Source organism: Paroedura picta, chromosome 18, assembly GCF_049243985.1.
Source record: "Paroedura picta isolate Pp20150507F chromosome 18, Ppicta_v3.0, whole genome shotgun sequence".
NCBI classification, from domain to species: Eukaryota; Metazoa; Chordata; class Lepidosauria; order Squamata; family Gekkonidae; genus Paroedura; species Paroedura picta.
Window position 1 is genome coordinate 18569652 of NC_135386.1, and position 15383 is coordinate 18585034.

General features: G+C 57.4%; 1 protein-coding gene across 10 annotated transcripts; it reads left to right on the forward strand.

Moving 5' to 3' along the window:
- Window positions 1–349: 349 nt before the first annotated feature.
- KIF23 (kinesin family member 23) lies at window positions 350–14945 on the forward strand. 10 transcript variants are annotated; one of them, XM_077317675.1, is made up of 25 exons: window positions 350–487; window positions 2609–2678; window positions 2818–2940; window positions 3442–3547; window positions 3654–3790; window positions 4069–4178; window positions 4262–4435; window positions 4882–4923; window positions 5198–5310; window positions 5529–5650; window positions 5897–5999; window positions 6396–6475; window positions 6558–6677; window positions 7795–7954; window positions 8327–8491; window positions 9352–9509; window positions 9764–9937; window positions 10184–10369; window positions 10653–10937; window positions 11642–11872; window positions 12296–12378; window positions 12664–12742; window positions 12853–12923; window positions 13428–13580; window positions 14376–14945. In XM_077317675.1, the coding sequence occupies exons 1-24, from the start codon at window positions 474–476 to the stop codon at window positions 13471–13473; spliced, it is 2952 nt and encodes a 983-aa protein (XP_077173790.1). In that variant the 5' UTR covers window positions 350–473; the 3' UTR covers window positions 13474–13580; window positions 14376–14945. The 10 variants fall into 10 exon arrangements, with proteins under 10 accessions (XP_077173790.1, XP_077173793.1, XP_077173789.1 ...); XM_077317669.1 differs by lacking the exon at window positions 350–487 and adding an exon at window positions 545–929 and having other exon boundaries at window positions 4265–4435; XM_077317668.1 differs by lacking the exon at window positions 350–487 and adding an exon at window positions 880–929.
- The last annotated feature ends 438 nt before the right edge of the window (window positions 14946–15383 follow it).

Genomic DNA, 15383 nt, shown 5'->3' on the forward strand with positions numbered 1-15383 from the left:
AAAACTTTTCTAGTCTTCAAGGTGCCCAGCGGGAATAGTGGGAGACCTCCAGCCAGCACCTGGAGGTTGGCAACCCCAACGAACCTCACGCTAGGCTCCCCCCCCTAGGCCACTCCACCAAATCTCCAGGAATTCCCCCGCCGCGAGTTGGCAAGGCCACTCAGAACCCTCTCCCCGGTTCCTTATTTCCTAATTTCCTGCTTTTATCGCTTCGGGGGCGAAGCCTCCACTCTGGTAGCGTTGCCGTGACAACAGAGTGATGCTAACACTCCCGGCGCGCGTTGATGACGCCCCAAAACAACGGCCGGGCGGTGCGAATAGGCGCGCGAGACACTCCGGCGGAAGCCCCGCCCCGCGCGCTGCGTCCCGATTGGCCGGATTTGAATCCTCGCCGCCGCGCGGAGGACGCCGGGAAGCGGGAGGGAACGTTCAAATCGGAGCTGCCGTCGCCGGGGCGGCTTGAGCGGCGCACGATGAAGGCGGCGGCGTGAGTGCTTTTCCCCCGCTCGGGGCAGGGTCGCTGGGGGTCGAGGCCTCCCTCCGGGCCTCCTGGGCCGCGCCCGGGGCTCCAACGGCCAAGAAACGCCGCTCCCACTGCGCATGCGGGAGGGACTTGGGATTTCCCAGGGGTTGCCAACCTCCCGGCGGGGCCTGGAGGAATCCCGGCAAGGGGGTTCAGCCCCCCCGGAGGAAGAGGCCGCTTTGGGGCGAGGCTGGGGTCTCTCTGCAAGCTGCCCCCTCGGAATCTCGGGGGATTTGCCCGCCTGGATGTGGCGGCCGTGCTTTATTTCTATTTATATGTTTTTATGTATCCGCTTGATTTATATCCCGTCTCTGGGTGGCATGCATGGAACCGGGGGAGGGAAAGATGCATTGCAGCCTTTTGAAGGGTGGATGGCATGCAGCGGTGGTCCCAGGAGCAGTGCCCGGTGGGTGCAGCAGATGGGGAAAAGAAATGTTCTGCTAGGGACATGGTTGGGTGTCAGCTGTGACCTGGCAAGGGACCAGGTGGTAGGCAGGTCCTCCTTGCTGGCCTGATGGAAGAGATCTATTTTGCAGGCCCTGCAGAATTGCTCAGTTGGTTCGGGTTTTAATGCAGGGCTTATAACCAATTTTGGGTTATTTTAAACGAGCAGCCGAGGGTGAGCTCCTTAGAGAGGCTGCACAAGTAAATAATCTAGCCCGTCCCTCTGATACAGCTCAGGGTGGATAAAGAAAGCCTGAATTGCTAAATGACTGCTGGCTTTGAAAGGAGGTTTGGGGAAGAGCAGCATCCTATCAGTGGCTGCTTGAATGTGGCTTTGTTTACTTGGCAGACCTGAACCTCTGATGTGGAACCTTGCAGGGTAGCTTCAGGCCTTGCATGGTGGTTACATGGATTAAAATGGAGACCTATGCAGGAAACAGGGTCTCTGTTGTGGAAAATTGTTAAATAAATTGAAAGTTCTGCACAAGGATGATACGCAAATACTCTTCTGAAAGCATAGCAGCTGTCCACACTCTCCACACTGTGGCATGGTCCTACCTCTGAAGATGCGAGCCACAGTTCCTGGTGCAATGTCAGAGACTAAAACTTGTCTGACCCTCAATGACCAGTTGACTCCAGCTGTGAAAACCTTTGAGGGTTCATTAAATCAAAACTTTCTGTGTGCCTGGCTTCACAGCAGTCCTTCTCTTAGATAGTCCCTCTAAGGACACCATGATAATGGCCGTGATTTACCAACACGTATTCTCCACATGCACACACTAGATTACTGGAAGCTTGCTCTGTTTGTTTTAATAATAAGAGGATTCCCGATATGACCATTTTCATGTACTTGGCACACAACAAGCTGGGGCTGGCCCATAGTCTCCATGGGAGCCAAGAAGACCTGGATGCTGAAATCCCCCTCCCACCCCAAGACTTTGGGATCCTCAACACCAAGACAGATATAGAATGGAAGGGGTGCCTCAGGGTTATCTAGACCAGCCCTCCTGTGCAATACAGGAAATTTGCACAAGCATACACACAGACACATGGTGATCCCTGCTGTATGGCCAGAGGCAGCTCAGCCAGGGCACAGGCAGGTGAGGTAGGTAGATAGTGCTGCTGCCACACTTAATTTGTTCCTGGTGCTCAGAAATCCATCCCGTCAATGCCAGCCACTGTTTGGTGGAAAACTCACTGATGGAGAGAGACTGGCAGAGAATAATTAGAGGATGGATGTGCTGAGTAGAGAGGCAGTGTTCTTCTGAGCACCAGGAAAGGGAATCAGCCGTATGGGGGGGGTGGTTGGGCCGTTGTGCCCCAGCTGTGTGGCATCTGGCTAGCTACTGGAGGGCATTCCTGCCTAGGTGGACCTTTGATCAGATCCAGTGAGGCTCCTCTCGCGTTCTAAACCTTGGGGGGGGGGGATTTGTGTGGGAGATGCTATTTATGTTCTAAAACTGGACACACTTCATTACTGTAATGAGTTACTGTACAGCCTATATTCACCTGTAGTGTTGGCCAGGGAAGTCTGCAGTTTGTGAAGCTATTCTGGACTTCTTTTCTCCTTGGTTTTGCATGGATTTCAGAGGAGGTGTCTGTTGCATAGCCTCTGTCTGAGTCGTGATTCTTTATTCCCAGTAGAGTTAAGACCCCCAGAAGGAACGTGCTGAAGAAAGGATCTGGCAGCAGTCAGAAGGACCCTGTTGGCGTAAGTGGGCACAGGACTCTCCTTGTTATTAATTAATCCCCACCCAGCCTGTGCAGCCCTTCCAGGGCCGTTGTGAGAAAGCCGGGCTTAAGGATGTACAGGCAGAGTACCTGTCTCGTGACCACTTCCCCCTCCTCAGGTGTACTGTCGGGTGCGCCCAGTGCCAGATCAGGAATGCTGCATCGAAGTGATCAGCAGCACGACGGTCCAAGTTCACCCGCCTGACGGGTACCGCAGCAGCCGCAACGGGGAGTATAAAGAGGTGAGGTGGGCTGAGGAAGCCCAGGGGTCCAGAGATTCAGACCTGAGGAGTGGAGGGCTGGGCTGCAGGTGGGGGAGGAAGGTGATCGATCTTGGGCAGGTCCCCAAGCCTGCAAGCGTAGGCCAGGCGTGTTCCTTTTGCCAGGGCAGTGGGAGAAGGCCCAGAGCTGACTGCTACCGGGGTTAAGCTCATTGGCTGTGAGAAGGTGCCTTACTGAACGTGGCGGCAGCCCATGGCAGAGGTGGCAAGGGCTGCGAGGGGATGAAGGACATGCCACGTCTGTCTCCAAGATGAGGACTAGGAAGAGCTGCTGGGCAGACAGCTTGATTTAGCTACTTACTTTTATTTATATTTAGGCATCAGCACATTAGATCTGTTATATATATCTTTAGCGATCAGCAGCAGCAGAGCGGTGGTCCAGAGCACCTGACTTGCTTGAAGCCACACCAGGCTCATGCCGGCTGAGGCAGGGGATAACTGGCTTCTTGACGTTCTCTTCAGGTGCAGTATTCGTTTAAAGAAGTGTTTGGCCCCAACGTCTCTCAGAGATGGGTTTTTGATACGGTTGCCCGACCTCTAGTAGAAGACCTCATTCACGGGAAAAACGGTACGCTTGAGTGGCTGGAATTATTTGGCCTTCTCAGGGCATTTCCACCCTTCTGTTTTCCTTGCCTCTCATAAATACGGGCGTTGGCCTTCTCCTTGGTTCCTAGGCCTCCTCTTTACCTACGGAGTTACGGGGAGTGGGAAAACCCACACGATGACAGGCTCCCCCGGGGACGGTGGGCTCCTTCCCCGATGTCTAGACATGATCTTCAACAGCCTGGGCCCTCTGCAGGCCAAACGATATGTAAGTTCCTTGCTACCGAATTGGACAGCGGGCACCAAAGCAGCACCCCTGCTCTGTCCCACAGGCATGTGTTGGGCCAGACGGGTGGAAGGGTGATTCTTTGGAAGAAGGTTTGCACCCTGCAAGTCCGCGGGCTGGTCTTCCTTAGAATGCAGCCTGTTGCCTTCTGGCCTTGTCCAGAGCCAGTGCCTCCTTGATGGGCTTTGCGCCCAGTCTGTGAGGCAGAGCTCTCAGGAACTCTTTCTCCCTGACCGTGCGAGGTGCCTCCTTTCTTTCAGGTTTTTAAGCTGGATGAGAAGAATGGGGTGGAGGTCCAGTGCGAGGTCGATGCGCTGCTCGAACGCCAGAAGAGGGAAGCGCTGCCGGCTCCCAAAACGCCGTCGGGCAAGTAAGTGGCCACCTAAGCGAGGAAGGGGGGGGGGGTTTGAGGCCGTAGAAGCGTCTCCTTGACTTGTGGGGTGTTTTTTAAAGCAGGCGGCAAATAGACCCCGAGATTGCCGACATGATCAACGTCCAAGATAACTGCAGGTTGGAAGACGTCGACGAGGACAACGTTTACAGCGTGTTTGTCTCGTACATCGAGATTTATAACAACTACATCTATGATCTGCTGGACGAAGCGCCCTTTGACCCCATCAAGCCAAAGTGAGTCTGCGTGCCCTTTGCTGATTCCGTCCGAGTAGAGCTGCTCAAGTCTCCTTTTTGGATCCTTTTTGTATCCGCCCCAGTTCCAGGCCTGGGTTCAGCCTTGGTTTTTAGTACGCAGCTGATCCAAAGCACTTGATCTTTTGTGGGGAGAGGAAAGGGACGGAGTTTGTAAGCCACTTTGGGAGTCCTCAAAAGCAGGGTATATCCCACTCCTCCAGCTCTTCTTCTCCTGGTCGCTTACTGCCTACTGATGCCTAGGGAGGTAGCTCCTGAATAGGCCAGATGAATACCCTCCCTCCACCAAAAATCACCTAGCAAAACGCAGAAGCGGCTTCACGAAGCACCAGTATGGTGGTTGGGCTTCTGACATTCTTTAGAAGATGTTCTCCCATTTGGAGGGGCCAGGGGACGAGTGTAACACCTTAACTGTGTTCCTTTGGTAGGTGGAACAGCTGTGGCACCCCGGTGCGACCCGTTGACTTTGTGTATGTGCACACCCTCTCTTCCCCTCTTGCTAGCTGTAGAGATGATTAGTGGAGCTGGCCTTTATTTCTCATGCTGAGGCTTGCTGTTGATAGTTTGTGCATGGCAGAGCAAATGCCTCCCGCCTGGTTGTGAAGCGTGACTCCTTGCTAACCCCCTCAAGAGCTCTTGCAGCTTGCCTAAACCTTACTGCCGCCTGGTAGCTTCTCCTGCGTAGCTGTCTGTAAACATGCCTGGGGCTGGTCGTGGTCTCCATTGAGCTCCTCTCCGTTGCAGGCCCCCCCAGTCCAAAATACTCCGGGAGGACCAGAATCACAACATGTATGTTGCGGGATGCACAGAAGTGGAAGTGAAATCCACAGAGGAAGCGTTTGAAGTCTTCTGGAGAGGTAATAGCGCTCCTGCTGTGCCTTCCACCGACTGAAGGGGTGGCATCTGGCGAACGTTCTCACGGTGGTGGCTCTGTTTTTGCAGCTTTGGACTATGGGTGTGTGTGTGTGTGTGTGTGTGTGTGTGTGAGAGAGAGAGAGAGAGAGAGGTACAAGGACGCTGGGTGTTTTGTCTTCAGCCCGATCTCCATGGCTCCTTTGAACTCGTTTGTTAACAGGCCAAAAGAAGAGACGCATAGCCAACACGCAGCTCAATCGGGAATCCAGCCGTTCGCACAGCGTGTTTCTCATCAAATTAGCCCAGGCCCCACTGGATGCTGATGGAGACAATGTGCTACAGGTGAAAGAAAGGGGCTTGTGAGCTCTCATCCTCCTTCCCTGAGACCCCACGCCTTGCCCTCTCCCCTCCCCAGGGGGCAGGGTTCAGCACAGGGTGGCTTGATGGCTGGAGGGTCAGAGGCAGCCCAGTGTGTCCTCTTGGCCTGCCTTGGATGAGTGGCTGCTGTTTCCAGCTTGCAGGTGGAGAACTGTTTTGGTGGTTCTCTTAACTGAAAACACGCATTTGATCTCCTCTTCCCTCTGGCAGGACAAGGAGCTGATAACCTTGAGCCAGCTGTCCTTGGTTGACCTGGCAGGAAGCGAGAGGACCAACCGAACCAAAGCAGAAGGCAGCCGATTACGCGAAGCAGGCAGGTGCTGGGTGGGGCTGGTTGGTTGCTTCTGGTCCTGCCTGGAGCCAAAGCTAAGGGCCAGCAGGGTCCAGGAGGGTCCAGGCTGGCTGGAGCACATACATTAAGCCAGTACGTAGATGGGAGACCACCAAGGAAGTCCGGGATTGCTATGCGGAGGAAGGAAATGGCAAACTGCCACTGCTGATCTCTTGCCTCAAATGTCCTGTGGGGCATCGCTGCAAGTCCACTGTGACTTGACAGCAATTTCTGAAGCCATCTGGCCCCAGGGGTGGGGTGCTTTGCTTTGCTTGGAATCTCTACAGTGTCTTGGTGGAAACTAGCAGGCTCGAGATGTGTTGCTGGGGCCAAGGTACGGTCCTTGCTTCTAAGAGTGTGTTTTTTTTTCCCTTGCAGGGAATATTAACCAGTCATTAATGACGCTGAGGACTTGCATAGAGGCCCTGCGTGAGAACCAGACTTACGGGACCAACAAGGTGTGTGGCGTGGCTCTTCCGGGTCTCCTGTCTGTAGTCTTTGCTCTTGTGGCTTTGGCGCTGATTAAAATATTTCCTTTAGATGGTTCCTTACCGAGACTCCAAACTAACGCATCTTTTCAAGAACTACTTTGACGGGGAAGGCAAAGTGCGGATGATTGTCTGTGTGAACGCCAAGGCCGAAGACTACGACGAGAGTCTGGTACTGGAGCTCCAGCTGTCATCCGGAGGGTTAACATTCCGATGAAGGGAGGGGCAGGCGTTGGGCAGATGCTTTCGATAAGAAGGGACACTTTGACGTTGTGCTACCTGTCAGGCTAGTGTGGGTTTTTGTGAAGAATGTTTCCAGTTAAGGGCCCTGGAAGCTTACGAGCAGTACTCTGCAGGGGTCAAGTGTGGTTGACCGGACTTAACAGCAGTAGTTCAGTTCCAGAATAGGCACAAAACAGACCTCCCCCCCCTCCCGAAACAGGAACTTACAAGAAAGGAACATAAAAATGCAGGGCAGCCCCTAGGGCGATTTCGCCTTCTTCCCTCCCTTGCAAGGCAGGATTTTCCCTCCATTTCTTCCTTCTTTCTGTTTTCATCTTTGTAAGTTTATGGCAGTCCCCCCCCCCCCCCGTCACATGATTATATTTTGATGTTGGCTTAGCCCCGGGACTGAGGGAAGAAAATGGCCCATGAGGGGCTTTTGAAAGCTCAGAAATAAACAAAATAGCTTATTCGGTGTTGAAGGAAAAGGGTGAGGTGGAATCGGGGTAAAATGGCAGGTGAATCAATAATAACTCTGCGATCACTTAGTACTTTCAGAGACAGGACAATTAAGAGTTTCAGCTTTTCCACAATGTCTTTGAATCGCTTGAAGGCAGATTTTCTAGGCTTCCCTGACCCTGTAGTCGTAGAAGGCAGGGATGCCCGACCAAGTTCCATTATAATACTTCTCTCTTTAACACCCCGGGGATCACTCCACTCTTTAGAGCTCTCTCCTGTTTCAACTGTGCAGGAAATGACTTCTCTCAACCAGGAGCTCATCACTTTTCCTGGTCCAAGGGGGGGGGGGGGGAGTCTTCAGCGGTTCTCCTGCTCCTCCTGGCAGCCTCCCCTGTCAGCGCTGACCTATGTGTTCTTCAGCAGTCCGTTCCCAGCTCTGTTTTTTGCTCCACTTGCACCCTGTGGCTCTCTGGCTCTGTGAGGCATCAGCCATTTAGTCTGTCAGAGGTTTATACAGCTCTACAGCACAGGCCGTCGCAGCCACTCCCACCTCTGGGCTAGGGCACGCCCATGAGTGCCTTCTCAGCGGGCATATTGTTCTCTCGTAGCAAGTGCTGAGGTTTGCCGAGATCACCCAGGAAGTGGAAGTGGCGAGACCGCTGGACCGGCCGCTGTGTGGACTAACCCCCGGGCGCCGGTTTAAGAACCAGGCCTTCCAGGAGGAGCTTTCGCGGCAGCTGGAGATCCGAGGCGGTCCAATTGATGGGGGTAAGTCCCCGGAAGCTCCCTGGGCCTCCAATGCCAACTTGGGCTCTTCTCAGTTCTTTGCCAGGCTGTCCTGGGACTGGGCTGCGGCTTCCCGTGTTGCTTCAGCCATGCCCCTCGGGAGCTGTCGCCTCCTGGCAGAAGCCCCCTCCCCCCTTGAGTGTCGTGTTCAGAGGAGAGGCTTCTGGTTTCCCGTCCTGACTGACTCCCTGCGGAGGGCACTTGGCGGGGTGCTGTGCCGCTTCTCCCTGGCCGGCCGTCTGGGGCCGTGTTGGTATGGCTGGCTGGGGAAGTGATGGTGTGGCTAGCACGGGCCCCTCAGCCTGAGGGCGGGAGTAGGCAGCCCCCTGCAGCCCCCTGCTTCTCCTTTTGCAGACCGGGAGCAGTCCACCCTGGAGATGCTCCTGCAGAGCTTCCCTCCGATGCCTCCCTGCGAGCTGCTGGACATCCACGATGACCAGACCCTCCCTCGGCTGATCGAAGTGCTCGAGAAGCGCCACAGCATCCGGCAGAGGCTCACGGAAGAGTTTGCCAAGAACGGTGAGCCCCGTCGGCTGCCTTCCCCCCCACAGCCTTGCTGCCCTCTTGGGGGTCCGGCTAGAGCGCTCTTTAGGGGACGTAGACGGGGCTGGCTGCTGGGGGAGCACGGAAGGTTTGCCCTCCTCGGCCCAGCAGATTCGGCCTGGATTTTCTCGCGCAGCTTGCTTCTGGCATTTGGAGGAGTCTTCCCCCACTGGCACTCTCTCTACACATGCCTGGCCAAAACTCTGCCCCTTTCAGTTCCCCTTAGGCCAGGGCTTCGTGGAACCCTGGCAGCTCTTGAGGGCCCGGAAAGGGTTTCCCAAATGGGTGGGTGTGAATTTTTTATTTTACGTTTTAAATAGACATTTATCAAATAGTATGGTCATGTCAACCTGCTGCACCCTTCCCAAATGGCCAGTGATGGGCCTGGAGGGGGTGGGAAGGGGAGGGGCCCAGGTGGGCGTGTCCACCGCTCTGCTTCCCAGCCAAATTCTGCACGATTGCACCACTTCTGGGGTTTCTTGTAGCCTGAAGAATGTTTCAAGGGGTTCTCAACAGTAAGAATCTGAGGGAGGCTGCCTTAGACTTCAGTGGGAGAGAATTAAAGGTGTCCCCTGGGAGAGGCCCCACGCTAAAGTCAATGGGGTGTAAGCCGTCCGAACTCAGATGGGATCGTGGCCACTCTTCCCTGCCGTGAGCAGCTCTTTGTCTTCTTGGTCTGCCTTGTAAATTTGGTGCTTGTCCCCGCATATCCCCTTTTTGCAGCTGTGGGTGCAGACCGGAGGGCTGTCCCTGGCTCCAGCTGGGGTCTTTCCAGCCAACCTCCAGCCCTTCGGTTGGGGTGAGGCCTGGCAGCATCCCCTTGCCTTCCCTTGCAGTGCTTTTTGTGAAGGGCATGCTGCAGGAGCTGGACGCCAGCCTCGTCTCCAAGGAGAACTACGTCCAGGCGAGAATGGCCGAGAAAGACAAGATGATAGGGGGACAGAAAGCAGAGATGGAGCGACTGGAGAAGAAAGCCAAGACTCTGGAGTACAAGGTTTGTGTTTCGTGGCTGTTGAAACCAGGCCTGCCTCGCTGGTGTCAGCGGTGACCATCCGTCCTCGTGGCTCAGGAGCCAGCTGTAGCTGCATCGTGCTGCTTCCCTTGAAGCGGTTCTCTGTCGGGCACTTAAACGATGGCAGCCCCTTCTCGTGGAGGACGGGCGGGCCGGAGTCTCGTCCTTTCCGAAGCCCCTTATGGCTGGCCGTGTGCAGCATGGAAAAGCAGCTGCTCCCCCCTTTGCATCAGCAGATCGACATTCTGGAGAAGACGACGACCATTTACGAAGAGGAGAAGCGCAACCTGCAGCAGGAGCTGGATGCCCGGAGCCAGAAGCTGCAGCGCCAGGCGTCCGAGAAGCGCCGGCTGGAAGCGCGGCTGCAGGGCATGGTGACGGAGACCACCATGAAGTGGGAGAAGGAATGCGTAAGTCTCTCCGTGTGCCTTTTCCGGCGGGGCTGTGGCGCCCTGGGCCCAGGGTGGCTGGCCTTTGGGAGAAGAGCCACTCGCCCGCCCCATCCTGCCCGCTGGGCAGACGGGGCCTCAGCCGTGAGCCTGGCTCTCCTGGCACCTCCCGGCGCTCCTTTGTCTTGCGCACCGTGCTTTGCGGCTGGCGCCCTCTTGCCTCGGCCTCTGAGCGGCTGGCTGACGGTGGAGCGCTGTCCCCTGCAGGAGCGGCGGGTGGCAGCCAAGCAGCTGGAGATGCAGAACAAGCTCTGGGTGAAGGACGAGAAGCTGAAGCAGCTGAAAGCCATCGTGACAGAGCCCAAGGCCGGCAGCGGGAAGCCCGAGAGGCCCTCCCGGGAGAAGGACCGGGAGAAAGTCCTGCCACGCTCCCTGTCGCCTCCACCGGTCCCGGTAAGGAACTTCTCCGTCTCCCGGGGAAAGGGCTCCCTCGTGGGTCAGTGTGCGTGGGTGGGGGCTGGGGGTGGTCCTTGGCTTGTGCGTCTGTCCTGCCTGTGGGTCTCCCTCTTTCCCCTTTATGTCTTCTGCATCCAGGCTGGAGAAACGGTGTGTGTGTGTGTGTGTGTGTACGCGCAACCCACTTCTGCCTGCCTCCCCAGAGTCCCGTGTCTGCCCTGGCTTGGTGTTGCTGCCTGTCTCTCTCTGTATTTTGCCCACTAACCCTGCCTCTCTTCAGTTTCCTAGCAGCTGTGTCATCGCCCAGCCCCCTGCCCCGGGGGAGCCGCAGCTGCACAGGCGCTCGAACTCGTGTGGCAGCATCTCGGTGGCCTCCTGCATCTCGGACTGGGAGCAGAGGAGGCCTGCCCACGGCAGCAAGCACCCCCCCGGGGGCAGCGTGCCCGCCGTCAGGAGCAGGCTGCAGGAGCCCGAGCGAGCTCGGCCCTGCGTCACAGCAGAGAGGAGGCGGGGCATGCACTGGACTGGAGCCCTGGAGGTCCCCAGCGGCAGAGAGGGACTCGAGGTAGGAGAGGGGCCACCCTCGCAGGGGCAGCGCTACTGCCAGTAGCAAATGGGGGCAGAGTTTGTTGCTGCACTGTCTCCTCATTCCTTGAGAACAGCTGTCCTGCAGCGGCCTTAGACATTCCACAGTCAGGCAGGCAGCGCTGGAAAGCAGGATGTAGAATCCAGGAGTTGGGAGGGACCTCCAGGGTCATCTAGTCCAACCCCCTGCAGATTGCAGGAAATTAGTTCAGTTAGTTCACCAACCAGGAGGTGCTCTGAATGAAGACCTCTTGGCCTGAGGCCCTGGCTGGCCAGGCTGAGTGGACAATGCTGAGCGGGATGGACCGGGGCCTGTTTCAGTTTCAGGCAGCTTCTGGCCTCCAGGCTGGGCCTCCAGGCTGGGCCCCTGTGCTCCCCCAAAGTCCAGCTTGTCCGTCTCTAGTCCAGTAAGGGGAAGTGTGGCTCTCCTCTGGAAGCCGGCCTTTCTCCCAGCTGTGTGCTCACCCTTCCTTTTGCTGTGTCTCGTCTGCTCGGCAGCCAGCCTTCGTGTGCCTACGCTGCTCGTACACCCTGTAAGTGTGCCCCCCCTCCCCCCCGCTTCGTGTGCACACGGAATCACACTCCGTCGGTCCTCAAGGTGCCCCTGGGCGCAGGCCCTGCCCGACGTAGGTGAGCTCTCCTTTCTTAAGCACCTCTTGCCGTTCTGTCTTCGGCCCGATCTAGCACGCTCCCCCGGTCCGCGTCCGGCACAGGCGCTCCCGCTCCGCCGGGGAGAGGTGGGTGGACCACAAGCCCTCCTCCAACGTGCAGACGGAGACGGTCATGCAGCCCCTCGTCCCCCACGCCATCACGGTGGTGTCTGCCAGCGAGAAAGCCCTGGCCAAGTGCGACAAGTACATGCTCACCCACCAGGAGCTGGCGTCCGACGGGGAGATCGAGACGAGGTTGATCAAGGTCAGAAGGGGGGGGGCTCTTGGGGGCAGGGAGGGAAAGCCAAGACGAGAAGAGAGCCAAGTCCGTTTCCGGCAGGCTTTGGGGGCAGCAGAGGGGGCGGGGCGGGGGGGGCGGCCTCAGAGCAGCAGCAGGGCTTGTGCCATCCGTTGTGTCCAAAGCCCTGGGTGGCCAGCTGGTGGAGGGGGGGGGGGGTTGCTGTGGCAGAGCTCCGTGATACAAAATTAGGCTGCGTCCCTCTGAAAGAAACCAGCTGAGGAGGGGGTCTGCAGGCCCCCTTCTCCAAGGGCCAGCGCAATTCAGCAGATGTTCAGAGCTGAGGGTGGCTCCTTCGGGCCCAGCCTGCAACCTCAACACAAAAAGAGGTTGGTTCAGGCCAGACCCCAAACGCTGAGGGGAACTTGACCTGTTGTGTTTGGCTTCCAGGGGGACGTTTTTAAGACCAGGGGCGGAGGCCAGGCCGTCCAGTTCACAGAGATTGAGACCCTGAAGCAGGAATCGCCAACGGGGTGAGTCTGGCCCCGGCAGGGGGAGAACCAGAGGCTGCCCTGGCTAAAGTCGGAGCAACGGGGCGGGCTCTGTTTGTTTGGGCTCTTTTCCAAATAAGGGATACAGATAGAGAGAGCAGCACCCCCAAATTTAGCCCTAGCCCACCCGGCTTTCTGCCCACCCATTTTCTTCTTGCCAGAAGACTGAGGTGGGAGACCCCCCCCCCCAGCCCAGCCCAGCCCCAAAGAGTGGCTTCTCCCGGCTGCTGTGGGGCACGGGCTCTAGCTGTTCTCTGCCCCTTCCAGTCGCAAGCGGCGATCGTCTCCCTCCAACCCTCCCCCAAAGGACGCTGCCGAGTCAGAATGGACGGACGTGGAAACACGAGTGAGTTGCCAGGAGGGGAGGGGGCTCCTGGGTCGTGGGGGCGGGGCTTCTGCCGTGGTGGCTTTTGACCCCAGGGGGACCCACGGATGTGTGCGTGCGCTCCTTTTCAGTGCTCTGTTGCCGTGGAGATGAAGGCAGGCTCGAGCCTGGGACCTGGGTACCAGCATCACGCTCAGCCCAAGTAAGTCTCTCCCTCGGCCCAGGCCCTGACACTTCTTGGGGATTTGCCTCTGCAGTGAATCCGGCCCAGTCTGCTGTCAAAGGTCCAGATTCTGGGGAGGGGTGGCTGAAAACCCCTCTGGAGTCCGGCAGCCAAAGCAGCCAGCTTGTGGTGTGGTCACAGTTTCAGGGCACCTTGGGGGGAGATGGACTGGCTTCGGTTTAGGCTTTAGTTCAGAGGGCTGGTCTTCCTTCGTCCCGCTGGCTAGCCTGCGTTCAGTCCCTGCACCTGTGGTAGGAAGGGGAGTGACAAGCAGAGACGGGGCTTTCTTGGCGGTGGCACCTGCTCCTGCGTGTCCCCCCCCCCCCCCCCGAGGCCCGGTCAGCCCCTGCTTTACCAGCCGAAACGCTTTTGCTGACCCTTGGTGGGTTGGCCTCCTTGCCCTGTTTTTCTCCCTCTGGGGATTTGGTGCCTTAAGAACTTCTGAATGGTATTTCACAACTATGTTTGATCCCTCTCGGGCAGGTTCTGGCCAGTGCAGGATAGAAATCCTCTCAAGATAGCTAAGTAAGCCTCGAGGTCTGGCCTCGTGCAGCTAGGTGGCGGCCAGAATGGAAGCAGTCTGGAAAAACGGGCAGTTTTGCAAGGCATGTTGACAGGCAGGAAGGGACATCTGAGGTAAAAAGGAAACGAGTTTCTGAAAGGTTCTTCTTAAGAGGCTCTGGAATCTAGGGAGAATCTAGGCTCAGGGGAAGAGCCTCTGCTGGGCAGGCAGGAGGCCCCTGGTGAATCCCCAGCAGCTTCTCCAGCTGAAAGGACCAGGCTGGGGGTCTGCGGCTGGTCCGGGCAGGCAGGCGGTGCTGGCCTTGATGGGCAGGGGCTGGGTGGGGGACCACTCAAGAAAGGGCCGTGAGCCTTTCTGCCCGGCGCAAGCCTGGAGAAGCAGCCTGCCAGGATCGGGGAGAGACCAGGCTTGATGTCCGCTCTGCCCTCGAAGCTTGCTGGGGACCTGTCAGTCCCTTAGGGTGCTGTGAGGGCAGAACGTGTGAGCTGCTGTGGGTGCCCAGGCGGGGGGAGTAGGCAAGGTATAAACCGAGTAAAAGATTTGCAGCTACGAAAGCGCAAAGGTCCCCTCCTTACCCCTCTTCTCAGAGCACTGGCCCCTGCCCCTACCCCACCCATAGCCCAGGCTGCAGGCTAGCTGCTCCCTGCGTGGGCTCCTCCTAGCCCGCCATTGGCTTGTCTGCTGTGATGTCATTGGGTGAACTGCAGGGGAAGAGTGCTCTGCCTGTGGGCACCAGGGCGCCTGAACTCCAAGGCAAGTCCTTGGGTGTGTTCTTGGCAAGGCCAGAGCGAAGCAGAAGGCGGGGGGGGGGGGGGGCGTGTCGAGTTTTGCTTCGTGCTGAAGTCTGCTTGTTTCTCGGGAGAGATGGAGCATCCCCAAGTAAATTTCCTCTCCCTTTCTCTTTGCAGGCGCAGGAAACCGTGAGCTCACTTGTCGGAGCTGTTCCATTCTGCAAGGGATTGTTTTTCCAGGCTGCGTAGCTGGCTATGCTGCGTAGGGGCTAAAGGGAGAGACATTTATAGAGCGTTTGTGGGGGGGGGGGAGCCCTAGCTGCCCCTCGTGGCCCGTCGGAGGAAGGAAGAGGGGGGCCTGTCTGCTTGTACTGCTACCTCTGGCCCCCCCTCCTCTCCCACGCGTGTTCTTCTAGATAGTGCAACTTCTGTTTTTCCTCCTCCTTTTACGGGGCTGTATATCCAAATATGCTGCTATTTATTCAGCTCTCTTGTAAGTGTGTGTGTGTGGTTTTTTTAGACTATCTGGGCCCTCCGTTAGACCTGCTGCGCCTCTTCGTTCCTGCCCTTCTTGAAGGGGGAAGGGGGCCTGACCCCCAGCCCCTTGGAGCCGTGGGATGCTGGGCCCCTGGCAGCTGGCCCCCCTTCTTCGCCTTTTTGTGAGAGACGGCACCCACCGCGGGGGCAGGAGGAAGGTCTTGTCACTTCTTGAAGTCAAAAATGGCAATAAAAGTTTGATACACAGAACCTTGCTTTCCGTGGCCTCTTGACTCCTCCCCCCCCCTCGGGGGCAGACTCGGCCAGCGTGGTCCTCCCTCCGCCCTGAGAACTTGCTGCCTCTGAGCAGGGCAAGGGAGTCCCTCCCCACACCCCCTTTGCATGGCCTCCTGCCTTCATATGCTTTCCACTTGGCAGCCAACGGTTAGCAGTTGGATTCTGGGGCAGGTGCCCCTTTTCTGTCCTTGGCTGGAGCTGTCCTTCTTCATGGGTTAGGTCATACCGCTCCCCTTGGGGGATCCCTGTGGCATAAAGGGGGACCCTGTTTTTTTCTTAAGTGGGTGGAGCCACCGAGGGTTTTTGGCCAGCAAGCCATCTGATTGGCCACTGGAGATTTGATTGGGCTCTGCCCTGTGAGGCTGGTGGCCGGCTGTGCCTTGGGACGGCCATCTGGGGTCCTCGCCCCAC

What these genes read in the sequence shown, in the direction of transcription:
- KIF23 (XM_077317669.1), top strand. Translation starts at nt 601, where the DNA reads ATGCGGGAGGGACTTGGGATTTCCCAGGGGTTGCCAACCTCCCGGCGG. An exon ending in GTCAGAAGGACCCTGTTGGC is followed by an intron (nt 2,679 to 2,817) that starts GTAAGTGGGCAC and finishes CCCCCTCCTCAG; the next exon opens with GTGTACTGTCGGGTGCGCCC. An exon ending in GCAACGGGGAGTATAAAGAG is followed by an intron (nt 2,941 to 3,441) that starts GTGAGGTGGGCT and finishes CGTTCTCTTCAG; the next exon opens with GTGCAGTATTCGTTTAAAGA.